The sequence below is a fragment of the Papilio machaon genome, chromosome 29, assembly GCF_912999745.1.
Source record: "Papilio machaon chromosome 29, ilPapMach1.1, whole genome shotgun sequence".
Taxonomy (NCBI): domain Eukaryota; kingdom Metazoa; phylum Arthropoda; class Insecta; order Lepidoptera; family Papilionidae; genus Papilio; species Papilio machaon.
Window position 1 is genome coordinate 680168 of NC_060014.1, and position 17151 is coordinate 697318.

The 17151-nt window shown below is 32.9% G+C and overlaps 3 protein-coding genes across 4 annotated transcripts in view; 1 reads left to right on the forward strand and 2 right to left on the reverse strand.

The window, feature by feature from the left end:
- Positions 1-333: 333 nt before the first annotated feature.
- LOC106711909 (ubiquitin-related modifier 1 homolog) lies at positions 334-1353 on the reverse strand. The gene is made up of 3 exons (XM_014504329.2): positions 1221-1353; positions 657-862; positions 334-462 (listed from the first exon to the last, which is right to left on the reverse strand). Exons 2-3 carry the CDS (start codon positions 855-857, stop codon positions 334-336), a joined length of 330 nt encoding a protein of 109 aa, XP_014359815.2. The 5' UTR covers positions 858-862; positions 1221-1353.
- A 1177-nt stretch (positions 1354-2530) lies between these two features.
- On the reverse strand, positions 2531-10745 carry LOC106711900 (ran GTPase-activating protein 1). The gene is made up of 12 exons (XM_045685272.1): positions 10524-10745; positions 9851-10038; positions 9246-9380; positions 7918-8070; positions 7348-7517; positions 6854-6956; positions 5605-5716; positions 5280-5375; positions 4556-4690; positions 3968-4077; positions 3344-3541; positions 2531-2760 (listed from the first exon to the last, which is right to left on the reverse strand). The coding sequence occupies exons 1-12, from the start codon at positions 10633-10635 to the stop codon at positions 2572-2574; spliced, it is 1701 nt and encodes a 566-aa protein (XP_045541228.1). The 5' UTR covers positions 10636-10745; the 3' UTR covers positions 2531-2571.
- A 516-nt stretch (positions 10746-11261) lies between these two features.
- LOC106711901 (cytoplasmic aconitate hydratase-like) overlaps positions 11262-17151 on the forward strand; it is a 36578-nt gene continuing 30688 nt past the window's right edge. Inside the window, exons 1-3 of one of the 2 annotated variants that reach the window (XM_045685264.1) lie at positions 11262-11530; positions 13282-13377; positions 16575-16741. In XM_045685264.1, the coding sequence (XP_045541220.1) occupies positions 11524-11530; positions 13282-13377; positions 16575-16741 (270 nt within the window). In that variant the 5' untranslated portion in view covers positions 11262-11523. Of the gene's footprint in view, positions 11531-13271; positions 13378-16574; positions 16742-17151 lie in introns of those variants that run through there. The other variant, XM_045685263.1, reaches the window with a different exon arrangement.

Sequence of the window (17151 nt, forward strand, 5' to 3'; positions counted from 1 at the left end):
TTATGACTTCATGGCAAAAGATCTGTAATAGTACTTAAAATAATATTTATTTCTAACTGTCGACCACAACTGTCCGCGCGGAATTAAAAAAAATATTAATAGTCTATGTGTTCTTCCAGACTGTTCTACAGCTGTGACAAACTTCATCAAGATCCATTGAACTATCCTGGAGATACCTTCAAATATCCATCCATCTAAGCATTCACATTTATAATATTTGTAAGATATTAAGATTTGCCGAGATTAACATATTAGGTGGCAAATATTTTTTACTTTGTAATATCTTAACTAAGGCAATGGCAACACAATGGAAGAATAAAACACAATACAAATTTAACCTCCGTGTAATGTGGATATAAACATTATTACATCATTATTCTGTAATTCATAATCTAATTCTCCAAATAGTTCCCAATCTGCATCATTTATTAACACCAGTATTCCTGGCCGCACAGAATCACCCTGAAACAGATTATAAAGTTAAATAAAACACTTGTTAATTTAAAAAAAAAAAAATGACTTTTGACATTCCATGCACTTAGTTCATTAAAATTGGTCCAACTATTTATGCTCTAGGCCATAATAATGGAATTTACATATGTCCAAACCCACACACGCAATCAGTAAGGGAAAATAATTGCAGAAATAATTATTACCTGTAAAAATAACTCTGGTCTTTCTCTTAAAAGATTATCCTTAATCCAAACTAATAAATGTCTTATTGTCCATTTATTATCTTTAGAATCTGGAATATATTTATTTAATGCTGGCAACTCAATCTCCCGCTTTTTTATTTTATCAAATAGCAATTCCGCACCACCACCAAATTGCAATTGCAATTTTAATGTATCAGTCATTTTATCTGAAAAATATTATTTAATAAATATATATTAAAATCGAATTTTTTTATGGAAGCAAATATTAATACACTGAGTCAATCCCTTAAAATTTAACAATTATAAGATTAAGCAATAACAACAAACGTTATACGCAAACATGTAAATTGTAAACAAATGAAATTGTTCTGTTTCTTTGTGTAAAAGTGTTTTTAGATAAATTTTTAGGCAAATATTGTGTAAAAATAATCGATTTGATAACATAAAAACAATTCTTTATTTGAAATTAATAAATATATTTGTTATTGTTGTGGTCATAAAAGAATAAGGTAAATTTCAATATAAAAAAAAAATCTTATAAATTTTAAAAGTAGTTGTCCTTACCTTTACATAAAATAATTTAAATTATAAAAAATATATTTTCACTGTTTATTAAACTTCTATCAAACAGTATTGAGTTAAACTTTCAGTAAAATACTTTTTCGTATGCGCATCGAAAGAGGTTATGTTATTCTCATCAATGTCAACGAAATTGAATGTCAATTTGACACACTAATGTTGCCATTGTTCGTGTTAAAATTATTACTAAATTGTCAAACATTACTTTTTCTAAAAATAAAATCTCAAGCGCTTTACAATAAAACGATCGGATTTTTTTAAATAAAGAAACATGTATTTTGTGTGTATTTTAAATGCAAAGCTTTCAATACGATCGTATTGTTATAACCCTTCACAGTATGGACGTATTGATTAATCAGTAATATATTGAAGACGAAGTTTTCCATTGTTGTAATTACTGTTACAATATCTGCCATCAGCAGATATAGCTTTCTTTATAAATAATTTATACAAATAATTCAATCGATTGCTAAAGCTCGAGGTGACAACCCGGATTTGGAGACCATCTAAGTTTTCAATTAAAAAATGTGTAGAAAAGTTTTGGGTTTTCTTTTTTAAAAAGAACCCCAACGCCGCCCGCAACAGTATCTTTGACTTTAACCATAAATTAAGACAAGGAATGTCTAATCGTATATTTCTGAGACCAAAATCTCCGTTTAAAACATAATATCTCTCTTTTGTCAAAGATAATGACAAGAATGACGATATGGTTTCTTACAGAGGTTTTTGGTTTCAGTAACCAAAGATAACTGACATCAAAAGGTAGAAATGAAACATCGTTTTGTGTCAAAATTTTATTAATTTACATTCGATTCTTACAAAATTTTCAACTTATTAACAAATCCAGTAACAATATTAGAATCATTCGGAAAAATTCCAAAAAATTATGTATAACTTAGGTACAGACGAGAACAAATTTTATATCCATTTCAGTGAATTATTTAACAATTTTAGGGTTGCCAGCATAATTTCTTTAAATTGAAATTTTCATAAGAATATATCTCCTTGACAAAAAAACATTCGATTTGTTCCTTGAAGACAAAAATGTACTTTCCAAGGATTCATTTGAATTTTTCCCATAAAATTATCTGACCCAGTGGACAAAAGAAACTATTACAACACACTAGCGCCCTCCTTATCAATATCACAAGACCCTTATCTATGTTTTTATGTCTAAAAAATTACCTATTTTATGTTAAAACGAGAAACAGCATCTCTCATCGGGCCATAACTGTCGCAAATGCAAGTTTTATACATTTTTTGGACAGAATTAACCGCAAAAAACACAGCGGGCCAGATAACTTTATCGGACTATAATCGAATGTTGTGTTCTATATTATGACAAATACAACTGTGGATGTTGTTCCACTATAGTCCTATCAGCGAGACTGGTCAGTCGGCTCGCGATAAAGAACTTTAAAGTATCTTTGAGCGGTATCGGGAATGTGGGAGAAGTTACTGCAATTGCTAGAATACGATAACAACCTGACGTCTTCCAACGTATTCTGTATTGTTTATTTTCTGACTGTAAGAAAAGATAAAAATATGCTATACAAGCTGTCGTCCGCGACTCCGTCCGTAAAAAAACGTAGTAACCTATGTGTTCTAGGCTAATGTTATAAATCTATGACAAATTTCAGGAAAATCCATACAGCCGTTTTAGATATACCTTCAAACATTCATCCATCCATCCATACAATTATTACAATAAGATTACTATACGACTCCAGTGACGATTGTATACATCTCACTACAGTAGAATTCAGTAGTAGTAGTAATAGTATAATAAAACTACCAAAATATGTTAATTATAAAAAAAAACTATAACCTCGATTGTGAATGACACTCAGTGGAAGAATACGAATCGAATGCCACCTCTAGAGTCAAAATCTGTTCAGCTGTTTATGGTGTAGAATGTCAAAATGGAACTTACATACATACATACATATAGTGCGAAAATCAGTCAGTTTGATAAAATTACCAAATGCTACCAAAACCTACCAAAAATTACAAAGCTACCAAAACCTACCAAAATGAAATGATTCTCCCGGAACTAAAGATAAAAACTACCAAAAGTTACCGAAACCTACCAAAAACTATCAACTCACCTTAATCAATCCCAGTCCCCTCAGCATGGTGTTGGCCAACAGCCACGCGGACGCGTGCTGCTGTCCAGCTCGCTTCAGCATTATAGGATACAGGTCCAGCGCCACCTGGTGAGCGAGCTGGCTCTCCTCTGACAACCCTGACACTGAGAAGGTGGCTTCCACGTACGCGGTGATCAGATCTGATGGGTCTTTGATCACCTGAGATGATCATAAACGAAAACTTTATATCCATTTTGCTATAGAAGGCAACTTAAATCTCCGATACCGAGCGATTTTAGTCGCCAACCTAAGAAATACAATTTTAAAAAAATTCTTAGGCAATTACAGTCTCACGCTACCTATTTATCAAGATGTTGTAAAAGTCGTAGTCGCCTGAACGAATAAACGACTAGCGTCGGCGATCGAAAATTAAATCGCGAGATACGCAATTCTTACAAAGATAAAATATCGAAGATTTAAGTTGCTTTATATACGAAGTACATCGAGGTCATAATGAACAAGTGTATAAACATATTTTTAATAAAAAAAAATGTTTAATTTGAATTAAATTATGGTATAATTTCGAACAATTGGCGACCACTAAAGTCGCCCATTGTTCGAATAATTATAAATATTATAATTTACCTGTAAATGTGTATCTATAACATCAGCAGCATTATTACCAAGACGAGTCAAATTATCAACAGTCGGTGATTTCAGAAATACTTCCACATGAGATTTCACTTCCTCTATACCTAAAAATATTAAATAAACAGTTACACTCAGAGACAAATCACTAAGGAAAGCTTAATATATATTTATTAATATGAGAAGCAATAACCTAATAGTTAAACTAAAATGTCTTGAATTCGAATCCTTTCGACTATTGTCAAGCAATTCCTAATAAAAACTTCAAGTTTATTTGAAATGCTTACAAGAAATATTAAAAAAATATGAAAAATTTACTAGTACTTTCATACTCAGAGAAGTTAATTAACCCTCAGTAGAGTTATTTATTGACAGCCACAATTGCCATAAAGTAGTTAAAATTTAATTTACTTTATATAGCAATAATTACATTTAAATTACATTTTCAGTTGATTTTTTTTAATTGCATTAACTTTTTAGTTAAAAAGAACTCAAGAACACACATTCGAATATTAAATTGACTCTTCTATAAAATCAGAAATTAACAGTTACACAAGTTTACATCGGAACCTTATAATTACTTACCGGAGCTATCCAAATTAATTTCTCTACTTAATTCCACAATTGTATTCACATGCTGTGCATCTTCTGGTGCGCTGTCTTCTGTATTCTCATCATCAGAACCATCCGACTCACCTTCTGATTCTGAACCTGATACATCTGGAATAGTTGGAGAAATTAATCACTTGAGCTGGTGCGGCTTGTGAAGTGGCTGAAAAGGCTAAAGCTAACAAATACAGGGGTCTAGGCTCTAAATATGAATTTGTCCCATTCGGTGTAGAGACCCTTGGTCCGTGGGGTCCTAGGGCTAGAAGACTTTTTAAGGATACAGCAAAAAGGTTAGTCGACATCACAGAAGACCAAAGAGCTGGCAGCTACCTCAGACAAAGACTTAGTCTAGCCATTCAAAGTGGGAACGCTGCCAGTGTTCGGAATCTTGTCTAAAGGGACACCTTTTAATGACATATTTTAGTTTTTATATTATATTTAAATTAAATCCATGTTTATAAGTATCAATTGTTAAATAATAAACTTTCCGGTATCACTTGAATATACCTGAATAGCAAATTGACAGAGGAGGGGACAGAAAGAGGATATTTTCCCTTCCTAAGCATACCCACATCACTTTCCCATCCCATCCTTATAAAGGGAAAGAGTATGTTGTACTGATAGAGGACAGACGGGGTGTACAGAGAAAGGAAATTTCCTCTGTATATCCCTTACCCTGTCTTATGCATAGTATACTTACATTCTTCATCGCTTCCTTCACCGTCACTCAGTTCAGCGGAAGGGCCCAATTTATCTTTCATCGTCTTCTTATTTGTTGAATCTCCGAGACTGTTGCCTATGAATATTTTTAAAGAATTAATATTAATTGGTAGGACTTGGTAGAAAATGGCAAGACTTGGTAGAAATTGGTAAGACTCCGTAAAAAGAGATGAATTGGTAAAAATTGGTTGGACTTGGTAGAAAATGGTAGGACTTTGTAGAAAGTGGTAGAAATTAGTAAAAAATGTAGGACATCAAAAGATATGAAAAAATACAAAATTGGTAAAAACTGGTAGTATATTTACCCGCCAGTACGACTCTGGATAGTCTATCGGTAGCATCAGGTAGCGCTGTAACAGCGTCCACCACTTCCATACAAGCTTCGCGACCGATTTCATTATGACTTAGGTCTACAGACTGAAAAGATATAAAAAAAAAATATATAAAACTTTAGATTTATCTAACCCGGTAGTAAAAAATGATACAAAATCATTTTCAAAGTATTTCAAACACATTTTATGACTCATTTAACTTTTATTATTCTCTAAAAAAAAGTTTTATTGCTAAAAAATAAATAAAAAAAAAGTAGCCTAAGTTACTCTTCCATACTTCAACTACATTCTAGTAAAAGTCCCGTCAAAATCGGTCCAGACGTTTTGAAGATAACAAGTAACATACACACAGACATAAAAACTACAAAAATTGATTTCTCTTTATACGTAAAGCAAAATACAGTAAATTAAATATTAATTACTAGCTTTTACCCGCGACTCCGTCCGCGCGGAATAAAAATGATCCTATATCCGTTTCCTGGTTCTAAGCTACCTCCCCATCAATTTTCAGTCAAATCGATTCAACCGTTCTTGAGTTATAAATAGTGTAACTAACACGACTTTCTTTTATATATATAGATTTACTCGAGAACTGTTAAAGAGATATCATCTCTTGAGTGTTAACTTTTTTATTGTATGACATATGTATTAGTTGACATAGTATTGTATACTATGACTATGCTTGGTGTGTCACTAACTGACTAAAATTAACAACATACAGACAAACCAATTTTTATTTAATACTAGCTTTTACCCGCGACTCCGTCCGCGCGGAATAAAAAATAGAAAACGGGGTAAAAATGATCCTATGTCCGTCTCCTAGTTCTAAGCTACCTGCCCACCAATTTTCAGTCAAATCGATTCAACCGTTCTTGAGTTATAAATAGTGTAACTAACACGACTTTCTGACTTTATATATAGATAAATAGATGCGAATGTTTATCTGTTTGTTTGAAGATATCTCCGGAACAACTCAACAGATCTTGATAAAATTTGTCACAGATGTAGAACATAGTCTTTAAGAACACATAGACTATTAAGTTTTTTTTTAAATTCCGTACGGACGGAATTGCAGGTAACAGCTAGTTATCTATCACAAATTAAAAACAACAATATAAAAGCTGAAAGAAGAATAAAAATTAACAGTATAAAATCAGTTATAGCAACCAAGTTAAGATTCCTACTGAAGGTCGTTATATCCGAATATAATAATTTAACTCACCTCTAGTAATAAAGAATTGTCTTTGAAAGCTTTAGCAAGTGCCTTAGCACCTTTACTCTTCAACAGACAATCGCCAAAGTTTATGGATTTTAATTTTTTTAATCTGTAAAATAAAAAATTTACAATCTAATTAAAACTGGTAGATATTAACGGTAAGAAACGGTAACTTATCTGAATAAGTAAATATTGTAGAAACATTGGAAAACTGTTTAAAGTGGTTTAAGAAATCATTATTTTCCTTAATAAGAATCGAAATAAAGTGGGTAATATATTGTAAAAGTTAGTAGGTACACATAATAGAACCATATTATAGACGGTAAAAATTGGTAACAAATGGTAGGAATTGGTAATATATGGTAGGAGTTGGTAATATATTGTATGAATTGGTAACAAATTGTAGGAAATTGCAACAAATGGTAGAAATTAGTAACAATTGGTAGGAATTGGTAATAAATGGTAGAAATTGGTAATAAGTTATGGGAAATATTACTTACCCAGGTAAAACAGTCGCGATCGCCTCAGCTCCTTTAGAGCCTATTGTATTATCGTTTAAATTCAAACAGCTTAGGTTAGGATTATGTTTGAATGCCTCGGAGAGTGCTGACACACCTTTATGGTATATGCCATTTTGTGGCATCGCTATCTCTTCTAATGTACCCATACCCTGGAAATAATCATGTTTATATTCTAATGGGTAGAACAGTGACATTAGTAATAAATATACCACAGATAAACAAAAAAAAACCACTTTATTTTATATAAAAAAGTATTCCATGGACCGTAGTTATAGTAACGACTTCCGTTAAATTTCACTCCAAAAAAAAACAATTTTTATAAATATAATTCATAAATTATTTATAACTACAAAATAAAAAAAAGGAATACATTTTTAATGTTATTTTCTTTTTAAATCTTTACAATGACGTATAAAACAATTGACAGATGACAGCTAACACTAGAAGCTGGCAACACTTACTCAGATGTTTCATTTTCTCACCATTATTGATACAAAATCTGTTCTTAATATTGATCACAGCCTTATAATTTAAAATTATTCAACTTACTTGAAATACTCTAGCTAGCGCAGTCGCACCATCATTTTCCAGTCTATTCCTGCCTGCGATGAACACTTTCAACTTACGAGGACTAGCGGAAAGTGCTTCAGCTAACAAACGACCTCCTGTTATACCTAAACCGTTATTATTTAGACGAAGCTCCTGTAATAATTAAAACAATAATATTTAAAATAATTTAGAGTGAATGGTGTGCTTTTTTACCAAAACAAAAAACTTGAGAGGTGTCAAGAGACACCCGGATGGAACGAAGTTCCTTTCGATTAATTAGTGAAGGAATTGTAATAATTTTTTTTTATTTTTTTTTTTAAGTCGCAACACCACATTGTTCAATGCGAAATAGAAATGAAAATATCTGGCTTGCTTTCTATAAGAGAGAGAGAGAGAGACAGACAGAGAAACATGCGACGCCGCACAGCTTACAATAGCTTACTATAGCAAAAAGTGTCGTGACAACTTTTCGTAAGAATTTTTTCCGTCTAGCCCCTTTCACAACGCGCGATAAGGAACTTCGTTCCAATATCAGATATATCTAGTAATGGGACGTGAGTGTTAATATTTTTGTAGGTCTAGTGTTGTGCCAATACACCGGCACATTGTCGGTTTTCTTCGTAACAAATATAATAAAAACGCTAAATACAATATACCATAGATCAAATATTTGTTAAGTTACACTGAAATTCATTAAATTTACAGTGAAACTTGGATAAGAGAGAACTTACTTACTTTTGTAACTTATAGAGGTTTTTTTGTATTACAAGGTAGCAATCTAGAAACGCAACGCATTATGCATTGCCTAACTTTACTTGACTGAGCAGGAAATATACAGAAAAAGGATATTTCTCATTCCTGTGTGTCCCCAACTCTGTCAAATCTACTTCTAAGTCCCATCCTTTCCTTACAAGAAAAGGGTGGTTAGGAAAGGGGAGTAAAGAATTTCTTGTTATGTGTTTAATTTTACTAGCAACAAGAGCTTAAAGTTTTGCTTTTTATAATGTACTAGCTTTTACACGCGACTTCGTCCGCGCGGATAAAAAAAAATGCACACAAGATAAAAAAGTTCCTATGTCCGTCACCTAGTTCTAAGCTAACTAACACGACTTTCTTTTATATATATAGATTACTCATTTTTATTTTTGATGTATTTTTGGAAGTAATTTTGAATTATATAGTGAAATTCCTGCCAAGTAGGGTTGGCGACAGGCAGGTGGCCGGCCATAAAAACTTAAGCTAAAACTTTAAGGTTCATAAAACCTAGTGTGCTGACCCTATGTGAGTGGGAAAAGGCCAGGGATGACAATAAATAAATAATAACAAACCTGCAACTGCGAGCAGACATCGCTCTGCAGTAACTTAGCCAGTCCTTGTACACCAATTGGTCCAAATGCATTGTCACTCAGCTCCAACACCGAGAGCCGAGCTCCTGCTGTTATCATACCTTCACCTAGAGCACTCTGATGAGAGAAAGATTAAAAAAAACAGATAAATTTTAGTAGATTTTACTAATATTATAAATTCAAATGTCTAGATTTGTATAGATGGATATTTGTTTAAAGATATCTCCGGAACGTCTCAACAGATCTTGATGAAATTTATCACAGATATAGAACATAATCTGGAAGAACACATAGACTACTTGTAGTATTCGTCCATTATATTTGGTTCGTCTACGTACCACCACGTGCTACCGGTCCAACCGTCTGATACCGACTGCTCCCTACCTACCATTGTACCGGCTTGCACTTGTGACGTATACGCTCGAGACAAACGACACTCTGTTTACATACACTACACTACTTATTACGTTTTTTTTAATTCCGCGCTGGCGGAGTCGCGGGCGACAGCTAGTATATAATACAATTATTTTTATCACACATAAATGATCTAATCTTTTATAAATTTCCCTTATCAATAGGTCACTTACCAATGCTGGAGGAATTTCAGTCTTCATCCTACCAGTGAACATATCAGAGAATCTAGCTATTTTTAACTCCGGATGATGTTCTAATGCCTTGGCAATGGCCTGCGCAGCCGCCACACCAAGAGTGTTACCAGTTAACGTTAGATATTGTAAATCAGGGCATGCATTGATAGCATCAATGATTGGTTGTGCTGAAAATTATCAATACAGTGGTTAAAGTGGGTTGAACAACAAATTTTTATTGGTCTGATTGTTTGGTTAAAATTAAAAGTGTGTATCAATATTTTGAATTGGTATCAAATTCATTGATTTATTCATAATCTGCCTAGGTTCTTCCACTTCTAAACGTAGGCCTCCACATAGATAGCCACAATGGCCGATCCTGTGCTGATCCATCTTGCAGCAGGCCTACCTATGCTACGTCGACCTGTCCGTGGCCACCACTCTAGGACTTTTCTGCTCCATTAAATACTACATCAATTTTAAAAGCAGTTTTAAACCAAATTTAGTGGTTTTAAGTGTAACACATATTACAAACAGAATAAGGTTATGTTTAGAATAAATAAACAGTACAATATTAGTAAAGTGAATGTTTGATTTAATGTATGAAATGTAAAGAACATTTTACATTTTCCACATTTTATTAACAATTATAGTATAAATAACACTCAATTACCATCTTTTTCTGTGTCTAATTTCAACGATTTTCCGGAAAAATCCACACCAGTTTCCAGCCTACTCGTATCTGTGAGCGCTGAATTTATAGAATTAAAATCGAACGTAGCCATTTCGGTGCACAATAAGAAATAAAATTCGATTAATATTGTAAAACACTGCAAAGTTTATAATAATAGAAAACAGAAAAAGCAGAAAACATGAGCAACGAACTTTTTTTAATTTGTCAATTTCAAACTTCAAATTGGCTTGTCAAATTGTTGCCACATCCAAAATATTTTTTTCGTTCATAAATTTCACATAGGTTTTCTAAGCAGTTTTGTATTTTTCGTCCCAATCGCCTTAAAACACATAGATACCTTTGGGAAATCACGGTAGGGTGAGAAAAATCAAATGAAATGGGAATTAAGACACCACGACTTATTTTTAACTGTCTCAGAAGGACAGGTTTTTGTATAAATGTTTTGGCGGCAGAAATACACTTTTTAAATTACATTGTACCGAAGAGATGAGGAAAGTGAAAATTAGCTATTACTAACTATAAATAGCAAGATAATATGAAGTTATAAAATTTTATAACCGTAAATGAAATTAAAGAACGCTATTGTTGTGTTATCACATTTTGATTATTAAAGTGAATTTTATTCAGTAAAGCGATTTCTTTTGTTACGTCTAATGTCAGTTTACATTTTACATTTACATTAATCATGTCATGACACCTTGCTAAAAGCAATAAAAAAAGAACGAATGTCCAATCTTGATTTTATTTAAATGTCTTATCATATTCTTATCAGTTAAAATTCAGTTTTCGAACGTATCTTCCAGTATCATTCGTGGTGAAGTGGTCAATGAATTTTGTGTCATATCAACTTTTTGTATAATTAATACTTGATTCATATTGCGTCTAATTGTTTGTTAATTAAACATTTATATAAATATTATATATTCTACCGGTCTCTGATTTTGTATAGTGTGGCTACGTGACTGTGAAGTCGAACGTTATGGCGGGTTTGTATTTTTTTAATTCTCGATCTCCTAATCGCATATATTTTTAAATGGCCTGTTATATTCTTACAACTGTGGCTGTGTAATTTTTATATCTGCATTAGTTAAATTACTTCCTTAATACATTTTTTTTATTAATTTATACGTTAAGATAGAGCGTTTTAAATAAATTTGCCAAAAAAATATTACGTTTAACCTTTGATAACTTTTTAAGTGTTAAATAAATTTTCGGTCGCCTCTTAGAGTATCTATGAAGGTCTATGACTACGACTTTTTTTTTAATTTCGGTAAACTAAGGTCAACTTTAACGGTGGTTCACAACTAGTTTATATTCTTGAATTTTAAATAGTTTTACGTAAGAACGTTTAAAAGTCATTATTCAATAACAGATAAGGGAATTTCATCATAAAAACAAGTTTAATTATGTTTTTTGATAATAATGGCGGTATTATTATAGATTAAAAAAAACTTCCCATTATGTGGATTGTATGCTAATATTATTTTTTTAATTATTGACATATTTTATTACATAATTGATAACTAACTACTATTAATAATGTAATAAACAAGAGAAAATGATAACCTTTATGATCAGAATTTTTTCTTACTAGAAAAAAATATAAAAACTTTTTACTCAAAGAAATTCTGTTAAATAAAAAACTGATAAGACAGTTTTTTTTTTCGTATATTTACATTAAATGTCAAATAGATAACGAAATGTCTAGACATGTTGAAGAAGTTGCAGTTTTTGCCTATAAAAAAATACATGTTAAATAAAAAGTTATTGAAAATTAATTCCATAGAAGTATTAGTATTAAGAGATATAAGGAAAGGTTAGGTTTTAATTCATTAATTATCTTATACTAGCTGTCGCCCGCGACTCCGTCCGCGCGCAGGAAAAAATAACTTAATAGCGGTATGAATTTTTTCTCGCCTTTTAAACCTTCCCTAGACCTCCACGAACATTTCAAGACTAAGATAAGATAAATCCGTTCAGCAGTTCTCGAGTTTTAGTGAGACTAACGAACAGCAATTCATTTTTATATATATGGATATAAAATTCTTGTGTCACAATGTTCATTCCCGTACTCCTCCGAAATGGCTTGACTTATTCTCATGAAATTTTGTGAGCATATTCAGTAGGTCTGAGAATCGGCCAACATCTATTTTTCATACCCCTATTAAGTTTTTTAATTGCGCGCGAGAACGGAGTCGCGGGCGACAGCTAGTTTAATATAAACTTGGTCTTAGCTGTATAGATTTGTTTAAAAATATCTTTTATTAGGCATATTATGTTTTGAATTCTAAAAGATTTAACTAATGTTAGTGGTACATCTTTTTGACAGTACAGTTTCATAATATCATTGATATATGTATAATTTTTTAATGGTGATTTTCTTTACAGTTAGAATTTTTAATTTGTTTAAATTTAAACTAGTATTAGAGTGTCGGTGGCTCGAGGGTTAAGCAGTTAACTTGTAATCTACAGGTCCTGTGTTCGAATCCCGCCATTTGCCAATGTGTTTTTCGATTTACATATGTACATTTATCCGACATTCTTATGATGAAGGAAAACATTATGATGCAAATAATTGAGAAGAAATTCAATGATATGTGTGAAGTCAACTCACACTTGACTGTGGTTGACTATGACATAGTCATCTCTAACTTAGGGTAGGCTCCGAGCCCCTCAGTGGGGACATATAGTGAGTTGATGATGTAAACAAGTATTAATTTGTATCTTATGTTTTCAGCCACAAGCAATCCTTATGATAAATATCTTAAGGATATAACTATTAATGGAAGAACATTCAAATACTATGATTTAAGTGCATTAGGCAGTAAATATGGTAAGTTAATTTAGATTATATACAAAAAAACTTGAGAGGTGTGTTGGGACACCCGGATGGAACGAAGTTCCTTTCAATTAATTAGTGAAGGAACCAATGTTTATTCTATGCAAAAAAAACTTAAGTCTTCACAAGAAGTATATCTTATTTCTATGAATTTTCGTTATATATTGTCACGTCGTTGCCATGGTGATATAGCAAAAAGTGTCGTGACAACTTTTCGTAAGAATTTTTTCCGTCTAGCCCCCTTTCACAACGCGCGATAAGGAACTTCGTTCCAACAATAAATATACTAATAAACAATAAATCTGTCTGACTGTATCTATATTACACACAGGAGGATATAAATCCCATATGAAAATGATTAAAGTCTGGTTAAAATCTGTACAGTCTTATAAACACGATATTCACACTAAAAAGATGGGTAAGGGAAGTGGATTTTATAGAGTAGGGGATGCATATGAAGGGGAAATATCGTCTGTCGATTAAAGGTAGGCAATGCATCTGCAATTACAGAAGTAAAGCAGCAGTTGTATGCTTGTTTGCCACATTTTAGTATAAAAAACACCTGTTTTATTTTTAGAATGTGAAATTGTTAAGTTAAAACATGTCTTTCAGCAATATTGTAATCTTTAGTTAAACTGTTCAGTTCACACCTTGACAACATATTTGATTAAAACAGAAACAATCTTTACAATATACCATCGTCTAATATACTGGATACCTGGTCCAAAGTTTGAAAAGGAAAAATAATGGTGCAAACGCACCAAAAACGCACGCAAAAGCACCCGGACATAGCCTTTACTACCACAATTGGTAGTACAGGCTATGTCCGGGTGTGGCTTCCTTGTGTGTATGATTGCATACACAGAGAGAACGCCGCACACAGTAGTAACACAATGTTTGCACCATTATTACTTAGTTCCAAATTAATTACATTATACAAAACACATATTAAAACACTCTATGACATGACTAAAATCTCTGATCTAACCCATGTCAGGGGACTACGGGTAAAAAAAATACTGGAGACCTTAAGTATTCACAGTTGAACATGGTTAAGCGAGAAACCATTGCGAGAGCCATTGTTGTTCTTAGGGTTGCCAGGTCGCCAAACCTACTAGCCGGATAGACCAGTTTGACCGGACATTTGGGTAAGAAGGTCGGACACTATATTATTTAGGATTTTGTCTCAGTATTAATAGGTACACTCTTGTTTGGGAAATGTAAAAAGCCTAACAAAAACCGGAAAAACGTTTATTTTGGCCGTACACGCAATCAAAAAGCCTACCTATGTCTTTATCTGCCTTGCAACGCTAATTGTTCTGATGGATGACCTTCGTAAGCAAGAAACTCATGTTTGAAAACCTCTATAAGAGAACATCGCGGTCCTTTGGACTCTCGCTTATCCAGGTTCGACTGTGTATAACAGGGTTAAAACACAAGGTTATCTTATATAGTTTATAATGAATACTATCTTAAAATAATATAGTAATTAATAAGCTTAATATAGATGCATAATTTCCCAGTCCATAATTTACTGAAAGTTGTTGCACTAGTTTTAGTCCTTCAAATTTAGCGTTTCCAGGCGTAGGGATAAAGGCGGACATAGGTAGGATTTTTGATTGCATGTCCGGCCAATATAAACGGTTTTCCGGCTTTTGTTAGGCTTTTTACATTTCCCAAACGAGAGTGTACCTATTAATACTAAGACAAAATCCTAAATAATATAGGGTGTCCGACCTTTCTACTAAAATGTCCGGCCAAACTGGCTGGGCTGTCCAGCTAGTAGGTTTGGCGATCTGGCAACCCTATCCATATTTATCTTTCGTCAACTCAATGGTCCCTTTCTAATGTCAACTTTCAATTGAAATAGAACTTTAGGTTACAGAGTAAAATGATTTTTTTTTAAATTATGTAACCTATACTTCGTTATAAAAGAAAAAAATCCTACTGTCAGGCTCTAATAGATGAAAGCGCCATCTATTATTATTCTATTCTTCTATTATTATTCGGTAAGTGAGATTTGAACTTGTTCTTTTTGCTATTTTTACGATTTCATATCTCACGTCCACAATTATTTGTTTTTGCCCATCTAATATATCCTCTGACATCTGACACTATGAAAAAGAATTCAAATTGAATGACATCTCACTTGTCAAAACTCGGTTCAGTCATTCAGTCTCTAGACAGTCACAATGTTATTTAAATATAAAGGTAAAACGCACGAAAACTATAGGCTAAAAAAAAATAAAAAAAATAGGCTAACGATAAAATGTCGTACACAAGCTGTCACCAATATACCATGTTTTAATGTTGGTATTATAAGTGTTCCAATTACAATTTCAAATGACAATTCATTAAAATGGTCATGTATTTCGTACACACGAGGTGAAATACAGTTCAAGGTCACATTTATTTCGTAATACATTTGTAAATATTTTACTTTAGCTCATTATATAAATATGTACATAATTTAAATAGATATTTAATTGCAAATAGTCAAGAGATTCTGTTTATATACTTTTTGTTTTCAAGTTATGTATGATAGTGAACATAACAACTGAACGATATTTAACTGCTTTATATATTAGTCAATTGACTTTCTTATTTATTTTTATATCATAAGGTGGCAAAACGAGCAAGCGGTCACCTGAATCTGTCTAAATAGCGTAGCGACCGCTGTTCATAGACATCCGCAATTGTAGATACGTTGCCTACCTTTAATCGACAGAGGAGGGGATGCACAGAAAGAGGATATATCCTCTTCCTATGGGACGTATAGGACTTCTGCGTCAAATCCACTTCTCCTACCCACCCTTTCCTTATTAGAAAAGGGTGGGAAGTGAACGTAGACTAAAATTAAGCCTACGGCACCACACTCATCAGACGAAACGTGGAATTAATTCCACTTGACACCTGTCTTCTGTGGGGTCGTGGTATTTCACCGGTCGATGCCCATTCGTGCACCCAACAAATATTGTTGTGGCAGGATCTATCTCTGTAGAACTGTGTGTCTTGATGTCCTTTTCTTAGAGTGAGCATATAGTCCTCTTCCATACATCTCTATCAGACGTCATATCAGAATTCATTCCCTTCCACATATCCTTTTTCCGACAATACATATTTTGTCTTTCCTTTGTACAGCTACAAAAAAAATCCTTTTAACAAAAGCCTTCAATGACTTTTTTTTATAGATCGTTTGCCATACAGCATCAGGGTATTATTGGAGTCATGTATGAGAAACTGTGATAATTTCCAAGTCCTGGAGAAAGATGTTCAGAATGTACTTGATTGGGAGAATAATCAGAAAGTGGAGGGTGGTGTGGAAATCTCTTTTAAGCCTGCAAGAGTTATATTGCAGGTTTGTATACATGTTTCCGCTGTTGGGGCTTGGGGTCACCATAAGTGTAATATCCTTAATTTACCGTGACCCCACAATAAATCTAGAACATATTAATCGTGACCCCACATTGGTGTCACTATAAGTCTGTATTAAATTTATCGTGTCACAAATGTGGAGTCAAATCCTTAATTTACCGTGACCCCACAATAAATCTAAAACTTATTAAACGTGACCCCACATTGGTGTCACTATAAGTCTGTATTAAATTTATCGTGACACAAATGTGGAGTTAAATCCTTAATTTACCGTGACCCCACAATAAATTTAGAACATATTAATCGTGACCCCACATTGGTGTCACTATAAGTCTGTGTTAAATTTATCGTGACACAAATGAGGAGTCATATCCTTAATTTACCGTGACCCCA

Bases quoted from the DNA above. Each gene is read 5' to 3' on its own strand.
- LOC106711909 (XM_014504329.2), bottom strand. From the start codon at position 857: ATGACTGATACATTAAAATTGCAATTGCAATTTGGTGGTGGTGCGGAA. The intron at 463-656 runs GTAATAATTATT...AATCTGTTTCAG, and splicing joins GACCAGAGTTATTTTTACAG to GGTGATTCTGTGCGGCCAGG.
- LOC106711900 (XM_045685272.1), bottom strand. From the start codon at position 10,635: ATGGCTACGTTCGATTTTAATTCTATAAATTCAGCGCTCACAGATACG. The intron at 10,039-10,523 runs GTAATTGAGTGT...GATAATTTTCAG, and splicing joins ATTAGACACAGAAAAAGATG to CACAACCAATCATTGATGCT. The intron at 3,542-3,967 runs GTAAATTATAAT...TGATCATCTCAG, and splicing joins TTATAGATACACATTTACAG to GTGATCAAAGACCCATCAGA.